The sequence below is a fragment of the Danio rerio genome, chromosome 13 (genome assembly GCF_049306965.1).
Source record: "Danio rerio strain Tuebingen ecotype United States chromosome 13, GRCz12tu, whole genome shotgun sequence".
In the NCBI taxonomy this organism is placed as follows: Eukaryota; Metazoa; Chordata; class Actinopteri; order Cypriniformes; family Danionidae; genus Danio; species Danio rerio.
Window position 1 is genome coordinate 45595465 of NC_133188.1, and position 14559 is coordinate 45610023.

The 14559-nt window shown below is 35.4% G+C and overlaps 1 protein-coding gene across 2 annotated transcripts in view; it reads right to left on the reverse strand.

Moving 5' to 3' along the window:
* The window catches only part of rmdn2 (regulator of microtubule dynamics 2), a 62505-nt gene that overhangs the window by 30612 nt on the left and 17334 nt on the right, over nt 1-14559 (reverse strand). For both annotated transcript variants that reach the window (XM_073920285.1, XM_073920283.1), the window contains exons 3-5: nt 11307-11481; nt 9170-9272; nt 8006-8066 (exon numbers count right to left, since the gene is read on the reverse strand). In XM_073920285.1, coding sequence (XP_073776386.1) covers nt 8006-8066; nt 9170-9272; nt 11307-11481 — 339 coding nt within the window. The remainder of the gene's footprint in view (nt 1-8005; nt 8067-9169; nt 9273-11306; nt 11482-14559) is intronic.

Sequence of the window (14559 nt, forward strand, 5' to 3'; positions counted from 1 at the left end):
AAGAGCCACACCATATGAATCACATCCAAATGAATTAAATGTGGTATGTAAAAGCACTTATATAGCCATATCTGGTCCACATTATGTATTTTAATCAGATATGCGCAGCTGCATACTAGTTATTTGCACTTGGTTAGGCACATTTTAAGTAGACATTTTCATAAAAAACTTTTTAAACTTGACACAATTTTATCCAATGTAATTTTTCTGAGGTAAACCGATCACAATCTCTTATTCAGGCCCATCGAAGCATTTATGTCAGGGGTCACCAACCCTGTTCCTGGAGAGCTACCTTCCTGCAGATTTTAGTTGCAACCCTGACCAAACACACCTGTTTGTAATTATCAAGTGCTGCTTTAGGTACTATTAATTGGTTCAGGTGTGTTTGATCAGGGTTGGAACTGAATTCTGCAGGATGGTAGCTCTCCGGGAACAGGGTTGGTGACCCGTGATTTATGTTATGAGTTATGGCCACCTCTGTTTAGTCTATCCCATCACTGTACGTTTCATTTGGTCCATTTATCCAAAGTTTACAGAAGCTTATTTCACAGCTGGTGCTACAAACTTTAAAACACATGTTTTTTAGGTTTAATCAGAGGTAGCGAAAGCCTTATTCCTGTGTAAATTCTAAAAGTGACAGTAAGTACTATAGTCATGAAATGAAAGAGGTCAATTTCAAAATATTTCTTTTGAAGTTTCAAATTCAAGAATATTGAACAAAAAAAGTGTCATTGTTTTTACAACAAGAAAATTTAATTAAGCATCAAATTCACATAGTTGTTTCATTTCCTAAAGGTCATGTGACTCTGGAGACTGGAGAAGCAATGCTAAAAATGTCCATTTTCAAACCAATATTCACTACAATTTCAAAGCTATTTCAAATTTCACAATATTGATGCTTTAGTCAACAAATATTCAAACAGACGTTTTTGCACATAACTCAATGAATAAAAAATATCACTGTCCCAAAATATATTGATTAACATTGACATTGATTCTGCTCATTAAAAGATTATGGCTACCTATCGGAAAACAGCCTATATTATAATACATCCTTCATGAGCCGCAGTACTGAGAAAAGGACCAAATTAGACCGAAGGCCAGTTCCTTAATGAAAACCACAACGCCAAGGACACCGCAACAGATAAGAGCAACAGTAATAAAGGGGTATTTGTGCATGTGTGTAGGTCATAGCGGCCCTCCTCTGCGCCCTATGTGATAATCCTGGCATCTGTGAGTGAATGGAAAGCATTGCACAGGGATTTACACAGGCAAAATACAGACACAGAGATCAGTGCACATACCTTCATTAAGACACTCTGTAACCAAACAAATGCAAGCACACGCAAAACAGCTTCTAAATGCCACAGCAACACTGTATCTATTACAGTACTACATATTAGAGTATCTAACTGACAAACCACAAAACAGCTGACAGAGAATTAACCTACATGAGACAAAAATTATCTGGTAAAGTTGAAGGCAAAATTGCTAGCAATCCAGTGAGATTTTAACTCATTTTCAAATAAGTGCTGTTTAACAAAGAACAGCATTTTTTCTACAGTATTTCTAGAATATTTTTTACTTTTAGTTAATGGAATAAAAGCATTTTTTAAATTTTAAAAAACTATTTTAAGGTCAATTTTATTAGCGGCCTTGAGAACTTTTTCATTGGCTACAAAACAAACCACGGTTGTCCAATGACTTGCCTAAATAAACTAACTTGCCTAGGTAGCCTAATTTAGTTAAGCATTTAAATTGCAGTTTCAGCTAAATGCTACCACCTTGCAAAATAACTAGTGAATTACTATGCATTGTCAATATGTAATGGCAAAAAATTGTTACTAGAAGTTAGCTGTCTTAACTATTGTGTTTAAAAATAAATCTTTCTGTTAATCTGCATTTAAATTATTTTATAAATAATTATTTCACAGGGGGGCTTATAATGGTCTTAAAACTAAATTAAAGACAATAATAGACAGCTTTTACTACTCTTGAATGTCTGTGGATACGACTTCTGATTAAGTTTTTCCATCCATGCACTCAGTGATATGATTTCTAATGCGATACATAATGCACGTGCCTTTAGCTATATTTCCATCCAAAGATGCAAATTAAATTTATGCGCAAAACTGGATAATCACAAAAAGACTTGCAAATAAAGCAGTGTTTCCATCCAATGAGTCAAAGAGAACAAAATCGTCACTTCCTGATAAACTGGCAGCCTATATCAACAGTAAAGACAAACTTTGCTGCGGTAGGAGAAGCTGTGAGAATCTTTTTTTTATTTATAAATTACTCAGAAGTAAATTACTATAAATGATCTCAGAAGACAATGCAGAAGTGCAATGAACGGGGTGGCGTTAGAAGGCATGATACACGAAGCACAGATGCTCTTAACAATTGAAAAGGTCATTAATAATATAATGACTCTAATACTGAAATGGTTAAGGCATTTCAGATTGACCAAAACAACATTTCAGATGTTTTACAATGTGCTCAGCCTGCTGGCTTGTCCATTCACACACATTTTCTATAATTACATATTCCCTTCTAACAAAATAACATGACCTTTGTAATGCGCATAATGGAATTTGTTGGGTAAAAGTGTTTTCATCGTAGGTTATGCGCATCTTTTCTTATTAAATAAAAAGTTTATCCTACTTAGTTATGCGCATTTGTCGTATTTGCGCATTTCCAAAATTGATGCACATCTTGGCGTTTCCATTAACCAACTTTTTATGCACATATCTAAAATGCAAATGCATGTCTTTCAGTGTGAGGTTTCTCAATCATCTCAATCATCTGCAATATGTAGATTCATATTCAAAGGTATGGGCATGGATGTTATTGAAAAAAATAAAAAAAAGAAGAATAAGCAAAAATGCCTTTTCCCTCAAATGCAAATTATCATAATTAAAATGACAGTGGAGAGTTAAAAGCAGTTAAGAAAGCAACCAAATTAGGAAGGTGGATGTTGACCCAAACTCTTAGGGCCCTATCATATACCTGGCGCAATATGGCGCAAGGCGCGGCGCAATTGTCTTTTGCTAGTTTCAGCTTAGCGCAAGAGTCGTTTTGAGGCGTTGCACTACGCTGTTTAAATAGCAAATGCATTAGCGCTCATATGTGCGTCCTTAGGCGTTCTGGTCTAAAAAGGAAGGCGTTTTAGTATGAGAAACTAAAATAGATTTTTCATTAGACGAAAACAAACCCGAGCTAAACTCCAGCGCAGAGTTGCGCCTTGCTTACACACTGCTTAATACGCACAAGAGAGCAATAGGCAAATATCTTTACATATGAAAACATTTAAATATTAAGGATATACATAGGATACAATAAGAATAGACATAGTATTTAAATATAAAGGATTTAAATATTACAAAACATACTATTTTCTAGCCTACATAAATATGAAAAATCACTGCTTTTATGTCTTCATCTCGGGAGGCTTTTTCAGTTCATTCATAACAATTTGCTTTTGTATAATGTTATTATTATTAGCAGTATTATTTATTATATTTTTATATTTATTATATCCATATTTATATTTGTTTTATTAAAAACAAGCTTAGATTTGCCCACCTGTCAGGTTTTAGACCATAGCCGGCAGCTAGCTCTCTGCAACTCTCACATGGTCGCCCACTGAAGCTAAGCAGGGCTGCGCCCGGTCAGTACCTGGATGGGAGACCACATGGGAAAGCTAGGTTGCTGCCGGAAGTGGTGTTAGTGAGGCCAGCAGGGGCACCCAACCTGCGGTCTGTGTCGGATGAGACGTTAAACCGAGGTCCCGACTCTCTGTGGTCGTTAAAAATCCCAGGATGTCCTTCGAAAAGAGTAGGGGTTTAACCCCGGCATCCTGGCCAAATCTGCCAACTGGCCTTTGTCTATCATGGTCTCCTAACCATCCCCATATTCCAATTGGCTTCATCGCTGTCTCCTCTCCACCAATCAGCTGGTGTGTGGTGTGCGGTCTGGCGCGTCGCGTCATCCAGGTGGATGCTGCACACTGGTGGTGGATGAGGAGATCCCCCCATTGTGTGTAAAGCGCTTTGAGTGCCCAGAAAAGCGCTATATAAATGTAAGGAATTATTATTATTATTATTATATGGGGCACTGCATGTGTTTTAGGATATAACTCAAGTTTTTGAGCACACTTCGTTATTGTTGTTCATTTATTCATTTGCTGGAAATTAGAACTGAATTTAGCCCAGGACGCCTATGGGCGCACATATGAGCGCAAATGCATTTGCTATTTGAACAGCGTGGAGCAAAACATCAAAACGACACTTGCGTCAAGCTGAAACTAGCAAACAACAATTGCGTCGAGTCTTGTGCCGAGTGTATGATAGGGCCTATTGTCTGACATAAAAGTGCTGGCATGCCATTTCAAACTCCTGTAATGAACACCAAATTTACTTTGTCTTATGTGGTATTGTCTTGTTTGAAACACCACAGTTAAGTTTTTGCTTATAAATGCAGTAAAACAGTAATATTGTAAAATGTTTTTTAACGGTTTTTAATTGTTTGTCAGCCACCCCTTTTAAATAAATTAAAATACATAAATTTATTTTTCGGAAAAAAGAAATACACTCGCTGACCTCAAATATATTGCACACTAGTGTATATAAACAGTAATAATGCAACAGAAATTTCAAGCAATTAAGTAGGTGTGTGAGTGTATTTACATATTCGCTTTGGGCTGTCTTTGCATGTGTTTACATTCCTTGGGTGTGGTGATGCTATCAAGAATGTTTTGCAAGATATGAGAGTATATCCAGAGGAGTTGGCAGGCCATGAAAACACCTCCGGTGCAGGACACCCACACACACAAACACTCACATATACATACGGACACCCACACACTCACACATATACATATACATATATACATGCAGATACCAAGCTGCTACAAACAAGTATGTAAATGTGTTTCACTGAAGTTAAGAGACCAATTTCTAAAAGTGCTCCTCAATGCAAAATGTCATTAAATAAATTGCAGGATGTTGAAATAGTGGAATGAAGACCACACAATGTGTGAGCAACAATGTCAGTGATTTGTAGTCAAGTAATTTAAGCTGGTAATCAAAATATATTTATTTCAGTTTGTAATGAAACGTTTTACATGACTTATAGATGTCGCATACACAGCACACGTGATGTATTGGAGTGTCTCTCAAAATATGATGTCTCACCTGCGCCCTCACAGTCATTGCATTACATGGAAGGGGGGGATTTGTTTTGCAGCCTTTGCAATAAGCAGACCTGGACGAAGCACAAGTGATTTACATGTAAAGTCAATGCGAAGATTTGATTAGATATCCTGTGGCGCAAATTAGGCGCTTTGGGCGTTTGACGCGCTTCAGACTTCAAAAAAGTGAGCAAACATCTAAAAAAACGAAGCGATGTAACAGACAGAAAAGCAAGCAGTTTACAATAATGGAGATTGGCTAAAGGATAAAGAACATGACCAAATTAAAAGACATTATTTGTGCTTCACACGTATGGCTGGTATTATGGTGTTGATGAAATTGATTAGTGATTAGTGAACTCTTTTCTGCAGTTAACGAGAGAAAACCAAAACGGTTCCCTGTGATGAGTTTTACGGCAATCCGTGTTTTAGGTGTATTACGGTAGGGAAAACCCTACCGCATTTCCTGAGAGAGGTACATGTCAGATGCTCAGGGTAGCGAAATCTAAGAGAGAGGAAAAGTTTGTGCAAAAAAATTAAACTGCCTTTCTTTGGCTTAATCCCTACCATATGAGATCTATTTTAGATCTTGTCTTGACAAGAGACCGAAATAAAGAAACTTTATTTTTATGATTTGTGTCCTTGTCACGGTATCAAATTGCACACCTAACAAAGTAGGCAACCTAATATGGTAAAATAATATACACATTTTATATCATTTTTTTTATATTTATATAATATTCATGTTCGCCATGAAAAAATGAAAAACTAGCCATTTTTATTGCAAAAAAAACAAAATCACCCAAAAAATAAAAAACTGCGAAAAACTAGGGGGTCTGCCTTAATCAGATAGTTGAAGTTATATTAATTTATATTTTACTAAAATAATGTAAGAAATTTTGAGTCAAAAAAAAAAAAAATTTACACACACGCACACACACACACACACACACACACACACACACACACACACACACACACACACACACACACACACACACACACACACACACACACACACACACACACACACACACACACACACACACACACACACACACACACACACACACACACACACACACACACACACAATAAATAGATCAAGAATTAAATTGAAAATTGATTCATTTTAAATTCATTTCACCCAAAAGAAACACAAATTAGCAAACGGCAACTGTCTGAGCTGGGGTATTTACATAAAGCATTCTAATTGGCTAACTTTTCTGTTGGTGCTTGAAAAAAAATGGGAAGCATTGACGCCCGGTCTGAATTGGGCGTAAGGAGCGGGAATGTTTACTTATTTATTTATTTATTTTAGGAGAGAAATGTTTTCTACAGGTTCACTCACCTGTTTAAAGCACACTTTACAAATGAAGTGCTTTTTTATATGAAGTAATCGTAAGAAGATGTCTTGTGCAAATGTGTAAAAGTGATTTTTCTCTGGATTCGTTTACAGGTGTCAGATGATCGTGAAAGATGGAAAAAGATATATAGAGCTTTAAGAGCTCTGGAAGGGAGCATGAGAGCAGAGCTTATTAATATTCATGACCCTTCTAAATAAGGTAAAAATAGAGCTTCCTATTCTATGGGAAAAACATAGGGTTCTAAATGGGTTTCTATGGATTTTTGCACCTCCCTAAACCACATTTGGATATCAGAAAACAATTTAAACAATGCATCAATACACTCTATTGCAACTTTAATGGAGTGGCTGAAAATAAAACCATTGTGATTCCAAACACCCTTGCATGGAGGAAGAAAGTTAAAATATTTACAATTATGAGATGTGAATAATGTGATTCTATTCTGGACTCTTTAAAAGATATTTTACTTGAGACACTTGTGAAAACAAAAACACATACAATGGTCAATAAGTGTACATCAGTCACCCCCAAAACATGTCACAGAGCAAATAAAACTATGCCTGTTAGTCTTTTAGTCCTTGACCAATGAAAGCAGCAATGGAGTCCAGACCTTCTGCTGTCAGTCTGAAGGTCTGGCTACTCAATATTAACCTTGGCACGAATAAGATTTGTGTCCAACGAAGATTAACACCAATTATTCTTCTACCGTTTTGTTACAATTGTGTATTTTAATGCCTGACGATACTTAAAGTGCCCCTATTACGGGTTTTTGAAAATGACCTTCCACGCAGAGTATAACACAGCTCTAAGTGAAGCGAAATATCCATCGGAGGCTTCAAATGAATCCTCTTGGTAACAAATCTTTAGCCTTGGTGGCGTGATGTCGATACGGAACTTATTTGTTCAGCTTTTGCCACTGTAAGGATTAATACTGAACGTGTGTCATGGTTAAGAATAGAGCAATATGCTGGCATTTAACTGCATTGCTTTAACGCACTCATGCATTGGGCTCACACATACACGCTGCACTCTAACTACTTCAAAATTGTTGATAAGCCATGGTGGGCATTTCTCTCAGTCTCACACTGACAGCAGTCGACCAATTGTAATAGAGAGGGTCATCCGACCAATCAGTGCAGATTAGCACTGCGCTAAGGAGGGGGTAGGAAACAAATAAATCATTGAACAAATCATTTGGACTTGTTGGTATAATTGGGTATGAATAAATGCATATTATAAGACAATGTAAGTGTTTTTTGACCTTGCATAAATATCAGCCTGCGGTTGAAGACACTCAAAACCAAAATATGACCCTTTTTTAATGCATAATAGGGGCTCTTTAATATTGTCAAGTCGTCATTAAAATACTACAAAATGATTGCTGTTGTGACATTCTGCTTGCTGCTTTATAGAAAAACAAATAATTTTAAAATATGCACAAACTCACCACTGATGTCCTTCTGCACATAGTGGATTGATGGAAATAGCTTCTTTACCGTATTTTTTTCCTGCAATGAAAAACCCAAACTAAATAAACAGGATGTGACAATTTTGCAGTATCCAATCTGTTATCACTTCTATAAACTAAATAAAACAAAACGAATAGGTTCATTGTGCGAAAGATAATCACATATGGACCAACACAGATGTACTTCCTCGAAATGTTTTAATAGCAGTGATAATTGGTTTGTTTCTAAACTCTTCGTACAGAGGCGTGACTGGAGCACAGCAATTAAAAGGCACAATAGAAAAGAAGGATCAGAGACTGAACTAGTTGATCCTGTCCTTCAACACAAATGCAGACTTAGTAGCTATTGTGTTACATTTAATTGGCAGGGAGAAGAGGAGAAAAGGGAACAGAAAGAAAAGGCAGAGATGGAGATTACACATGAATTAAGAGCAAAATACAGAGCACAAATGCATAAACATTTCAATCAATGGTATTTATCATTGATCACTGATTTAGAGATATATTCTTTTTTTTTAAATGTGACTTTGTGTGTTTTGTAATCAAGCATTTAAGCAAAATCGCGCATTTGAGGAATAATGGTATTTGAAAGCAATTCCTGAATTCTTTAATTAATCGGATAGGATAGGATAGGATAAACTTTATTTGTCCCCGAAAGGAAATTTGTCTTGGGCAAAAAGGTGCTACAACATTGCTCTAAACAGACAGTAAAATAAATAAAATAAACAAAACAATTAAGAACACATTGTTTACAAGATAAGACCGTACATAGTCAGCTGCTAATGTACTATTAATGCAGTGTTAATGGTGTTGGAGTTCAACAGTTTTATCGAGGTAGGAACAAATGAAAGCTTCAGTCTATTGGTTTTACACATTGGCATTCTTAGTCTTTTTCCTGATGGTAACAGCTGATATTCACTGAAAAGAGGATGTTTGGAATCAGCACTAATAATTATGGCTCTTCTCATGACCGCCTGTTTATATAGAGTCTTTATGGGCTTGTATTTTTTTATTCCTATAATTTTCATGGCTGTTTTTTGATTATGAACCAATTTACAGTAATTAAATGTTTGTCAAATGAATTTTGGCACAAATGTCTGTCATTTATAAACACATATCAATCTATTATTGTATTAGTATTACCGTTCTCAGCACAGCTTTTCTTCTCCAGGTGGTCCGAAGCAAAATCATGTGCATCTGCATAGGCTCTGGCCAAACGCCAAAGATACTGGCAGCGCTGATCAAACTGATAAGAAAGAAAAAAAAAAGTTGAAACAAATTTTAGTTAAAATAGAAGCCATCTTTCAAATGTTTGTGATTAATACGATTTTGCTCATCATCTCATCGAAAAAAGAGGAAAAAAGTTATTGTGAAAAATTATTTACATTTATTTACACCACAACTATTTTATATTTTAATATATATTGTAAAATGCTATTTATTTTTGTGACGACAAAGCAGAATTTTTATAATCATTACTCCCATTTTCAGACATGTGATCTCATAGAAATAATTTTTAAATGCATTTTAAAACACTTTTTTGAAATGTATCGTTAACAGTAGAAAAAAACATTATGCTGCTACTTAAAGGGAAAAATCAGACTTTCTTCTTTTTAACAGAAAACTGGATATTCTGAAGATTTCTTTAAACCAGCAGCCACTGACATACATAGTAGGACAAAAAAAATACAATGATGACAGAATTTTTAATTTTGGATGAACCATCCCCAAATGTCACACATCTTTTTGAAATTCAAATACTCTGAAGAATTGTTCGGCTGCATTAATTTGGGAAACCGAAGTCAGGAACACTCCTCAAAAGACATTACATTTAGGCTCAATCCCAATTCAACCCCTTAGCCCTTCCCGTTACCCCTCGTTTTGCGCGTTCCTGTCAAGGGGTAGGGGTACCCCAATTCTCTTTAGCTTGAAGGCATAGGGCTAAGATGAAGGGGTAAATACCCCTTCGAACGCAAATTTTTCCAGACCACACTCGAAACCATGGGGGAAAAAAATTTCCCAGAATACACCTGCCACAACGGCAGATCGCTACACCGGGAAGTAAGAAATCCACAAATTAGTTTTTTTTTTTTATCATTATTACAAATTATTACAACAAACAAGCATATGTTTTATTATATTCATAACCACGTTCGTGTTTTACCATCATGCTTTAAAAACAAAACGCTAAAATAAAAAACTGCTAAATTTCACAATCTATAATCATAAATCCTGTACAGCAGTCCCACAACATTCTGACACTCGATGACACTCGAATACCCTGTCAGTAATGTCTAGAGGCTGGGACTAAGCTTTTTAAATTGTCTGCTATAATGTTAATGTTGTTTTTGGTGTGTTTAAATGCACAGTATATTTTTATCGTATTACTACATTAGATCGTTATGATAACATAATATATGCCTTCAGTGATTTCCTGAAGATAAAAACAAAAAAATAACACAGCTGGACTAACTACAGCAGTCGCGATTGTCTGATCTCATATGAAGCAAGAGATTGCGATGAAGTATGATGACGTGTGCAGGTACTGTCCCAATTCTTAGGGGTAAATTTTAAAGCTCTTCCCCTTCACATTCTGTTTTAAGGGCCAAGGGGAAGAGGTACAAAAATAGAATTGGGATTGGGCCTTAGAATAGCATCTACGCTTATGTTAGTCTATTTCTGCTTATCCTGTAGTCTCTATAATCCTGGACGAGGCCGTATGCTGAGCAAATGATGTGGCTGTTATGAAGGAGTGGAGAGGGGGACGACTGATTCCTGAAAGACCTTAGTGACAGACGAGTCTCCGCATTGATCCTTTGGGCCAGCCTTAACACCAGCGATGGACGTACTCCAGCCTCCATCACCTTGACTGCAGCACTGCACCAGAAGTTTGGCGAGTGGAGAAATGGTCGTCCCCAGGCCTTGTTTCTCTCGCATTTTTTTCCCTTCACTTTCATCAATTGGTGAAGTTTGTTCCTCACCCTGGCTTGCTTTGTTTGGGATTTGTATTTGGACTTTCAGCAGTGAAATTTAAACCACACTAAATTGAACTAAACCAAACTTCAACAGTTTCAATTTACTAGAACTTCTATGCTAAGCTGCTTTGACACAACCTCATTGTAATAGTGCTATAGAAATAAAGAAGAATTGAATTGAATACATTTTTAATAACCCATGTGAAACAAAAACCAAGATATATTGCGACACTAATTGTTGAATGTCAAAGTTGAAGCATTAGTGTTGTATTAAACAGAAATTTATTTCATGGTTGTCTACAAACCTCTTCTTTCCTCTCAAGCAGAATGCTCAGGCCTTGTGCTTTCTCAGGCCCATTGCAGCTGTGCAGTCGGTCTGCTTTCTGCAGCAGAGCCATGAGTTCATCGACTGGTTCCTGCTGTGGCTTTCGCTCATCATCACTTTCATCTTCCTCTGAATCAGTCAGTGCAGTTATATACCTGCAGAACAAAGAATAGGGTACAGTATGATTAAATAAAGAGAGATTAAAACTTGATAAACTGTAAAACTTTTAGTACACTGTAAAAAAAATGCTGTGTTCCACAGAATAGATGTGTTAGGACAATTTTTTTAAGTGAATTCAACAAAAAAAAAATAACCAAAATAACTCAAGAATTGAGTTGTTTCAGCTCAACCAATTTTTGCTTTCCACCTGGATTTTGTCTACCCAAATTTAAAAGCTTCCCAAATCCACATGCAGAGGTGTAAATGCAAAAATTTGGTATCATTTTAAAGAAAACCCTTTGAATTTTCATAAAACAACATTGAAGGCATTTAAAATATCTGTATATGTTGTCTGTTTTATAATGAACCCCTAAAAAAGAGGTGCCTTCTGTTTTTTTTTTTTTTTTTTTTTTTTTGGAAAGTGTACCTTTTAGGTTCTGTGTGGTCTAGGGTGCTGTAATTAATTTTGGGGGTTCCTGCACATGTCTGTAATCATAGAAAAAATAAATATGTCTCAATTAAAATCTATGCAAAAGTTATTGTATTCCAACTGATGAGAGGTGCTGTACTAGCCACAGAGACCAACCATTGTTTTCATATTTCACTATTCTTTTGTTTGATCAAACATAATTCACTATGTTTGGACCACATCAGACATATAAAAGGATTACTTATGCACATCACCTCAAAAACAGAGGAGAATGCCCCTGAAGCACACACCATAAGGTAAGAAATGACAGCTGTCTGTGTCTGTACCGAGTCCGCAGAGTTTAACTGGTTAATATAAATATGTAAGTTTAGGTTCTACATAAACATCTAAAGGTGAGACACTTCAGGCAAAACCCTCAATTTTGAGCTTACTATATTTTCATAAAGTGTTTTAAAGGGACACTTTTCTTCTTCGTATCCACCAGAGACTTTCTTATCAACACCCCATGCTTCTTGAAGAACATAAGGGCTTAAACAACATGTAGGAGAAACACTCTCTCCTCTCCATAAGCAAATAATAATAATAATAATAATAATAAATAAACTGAAGAATCGAACCAACTTAGACATTTACATATTGCTGTATTTATACGTTTAATTAGTGCTTCTTTTATCCTCACTATTAAGTCACTTTGGATGAAAGCATTTGCTAAAAGAATAACTGTTCATGGTTTCTGCCACATTTATTCTTCCATGGCGGGGCAACACACCAAAATTCAAGGTAAGTTGATTAAAATAGAGCAAACTTTTCTGTAATCGTAGTAGTGCTGTGCATTATTTGTTTAACCCTTTAAGGTTACATGCTGACTGACGGACTGGGCTGCCAATGCATGAGGCGAGCAAACACAACGTAGCTTTCTGTTATGATGAACAGTTTCCATAATTATATATTATTTATAGATTAAGGTCTGTGGTTTTGCACACAATGACTATCTTGCTGGAGTTTATAGCTGTTTCACTTCAGGACGCATCAATGCCACTCTGTAGGTCTATTGGAGACATTCATAAATATTTCTAGCAGATCTGATAAATGTTGGAGACATACTTGTTACTTAAATGCACTAAATCGCACTTCAGCAGGGTTTATTTGAGAGCGCATAAGAAAATCTGCACTTGAGCAGCGCATTTTTGAGGGTGTGCAAGAAGTTTTGTGCATGTTCAGAGAAAAGTGCACGCAAGCAAAGACATTCGCATGCTTTACGTATTACATGAATGCGATCTTAACTTGTAATTCTGCGTTCACAACATTTGTCATTGAAATAACGATATAGGTAATTGGAAGATCGGTGTAATTGTCCTGCCACCACAACTGGAAAATATCCTAGAAGAAATACTGATGTTTATATTTTTCCAGGCCAATGTAAAGACAACATCTAAAATAAATTTTCAACACATACATTACAACATATTTTTAAAGGCTGTTTTGTTAAAATAAGTTTTTCTTACATAGACCAAACTTAAAATTTCTATTTATATTTATATTCTAAAGGTTTTTTAAAGAGTGATAAGTTCATATTCAATATATCGGAAATTTTTATTCTACAAAAAATGCCTGTTCACAATATTTACTGGACTGTTAGGTGATAAAAATGATCCTTCAAAGTCCCTTTGTAAACTCTTAAAAAAAAAAAAAAAAAACAAACAAAAAAAAACTAATAATAAAAATAAGAAAGAAATTTAAACCTGACCGGTTCAGATTTTTATGCTAGAAATGCATGCAAATTAGGGAATATTTAATTAAATGCCTTATTACACCATTACTGTAGATTTCACTGTGTTTACACGTGCTGAGGAAATTTACTTTCCAACATGTTTCTTAAGCAGAAGACCTACCAGAAACTGTCAGAAAGGAGCTGATAAGTAGACTCACACGGAATCTGTGCGCGCAGAATAACGCCGATTTTTAGCCCATCATTGATTCTGTTTATTTACTAGTGTAAATGTGTGTAAATTTATATTTATTCAGTTTTTAAATTAATTTCAGTAATATTATTGACTAATATGAAAATATGCATATGGGTTATTTACAATACAGTTTGTAAAGTAGTATTTTCTGTCTTTTAGTAAATATATTATATAAGAGACTAGAGAAAAAAATTAGACCAAAGAGATCTAATTGGATTTGTATTGTTAACATTAAATAAAGGTTAAAAATGTATTACATTTTATTTCAAATATTAAGGTTTTAGTTATGATACTCCCAAAATCATTCCACATATATCCTCAGATTTTTAACAAAATTCTGCGTGGAAATAGCAAAAAAATGTCCCTAGATTCCGCCTGGCCCTGATTAACAATGTATATAAATGAATTACCTTTTTTTAACCTTGGGTGGATGTAAATTTATTACAGATAGAGCCCCACAAAACAAAATAAGGAACCTTTTAGGAGACAGTTCACCCCAAAATGAATTCTGTCATCATTTATACACCCTCAATTTCTTTATTCTTCTGAACTTAAAAAATATTTATACACTGAAGAATTATGAAATAAACAAGCCATTGACTTCCATAGTATTTTTGTCCCTACTATGGATGAAAATGGCTGTTTTTTCCAACATTCTTCAGAATGAATTGTTTTGTGTT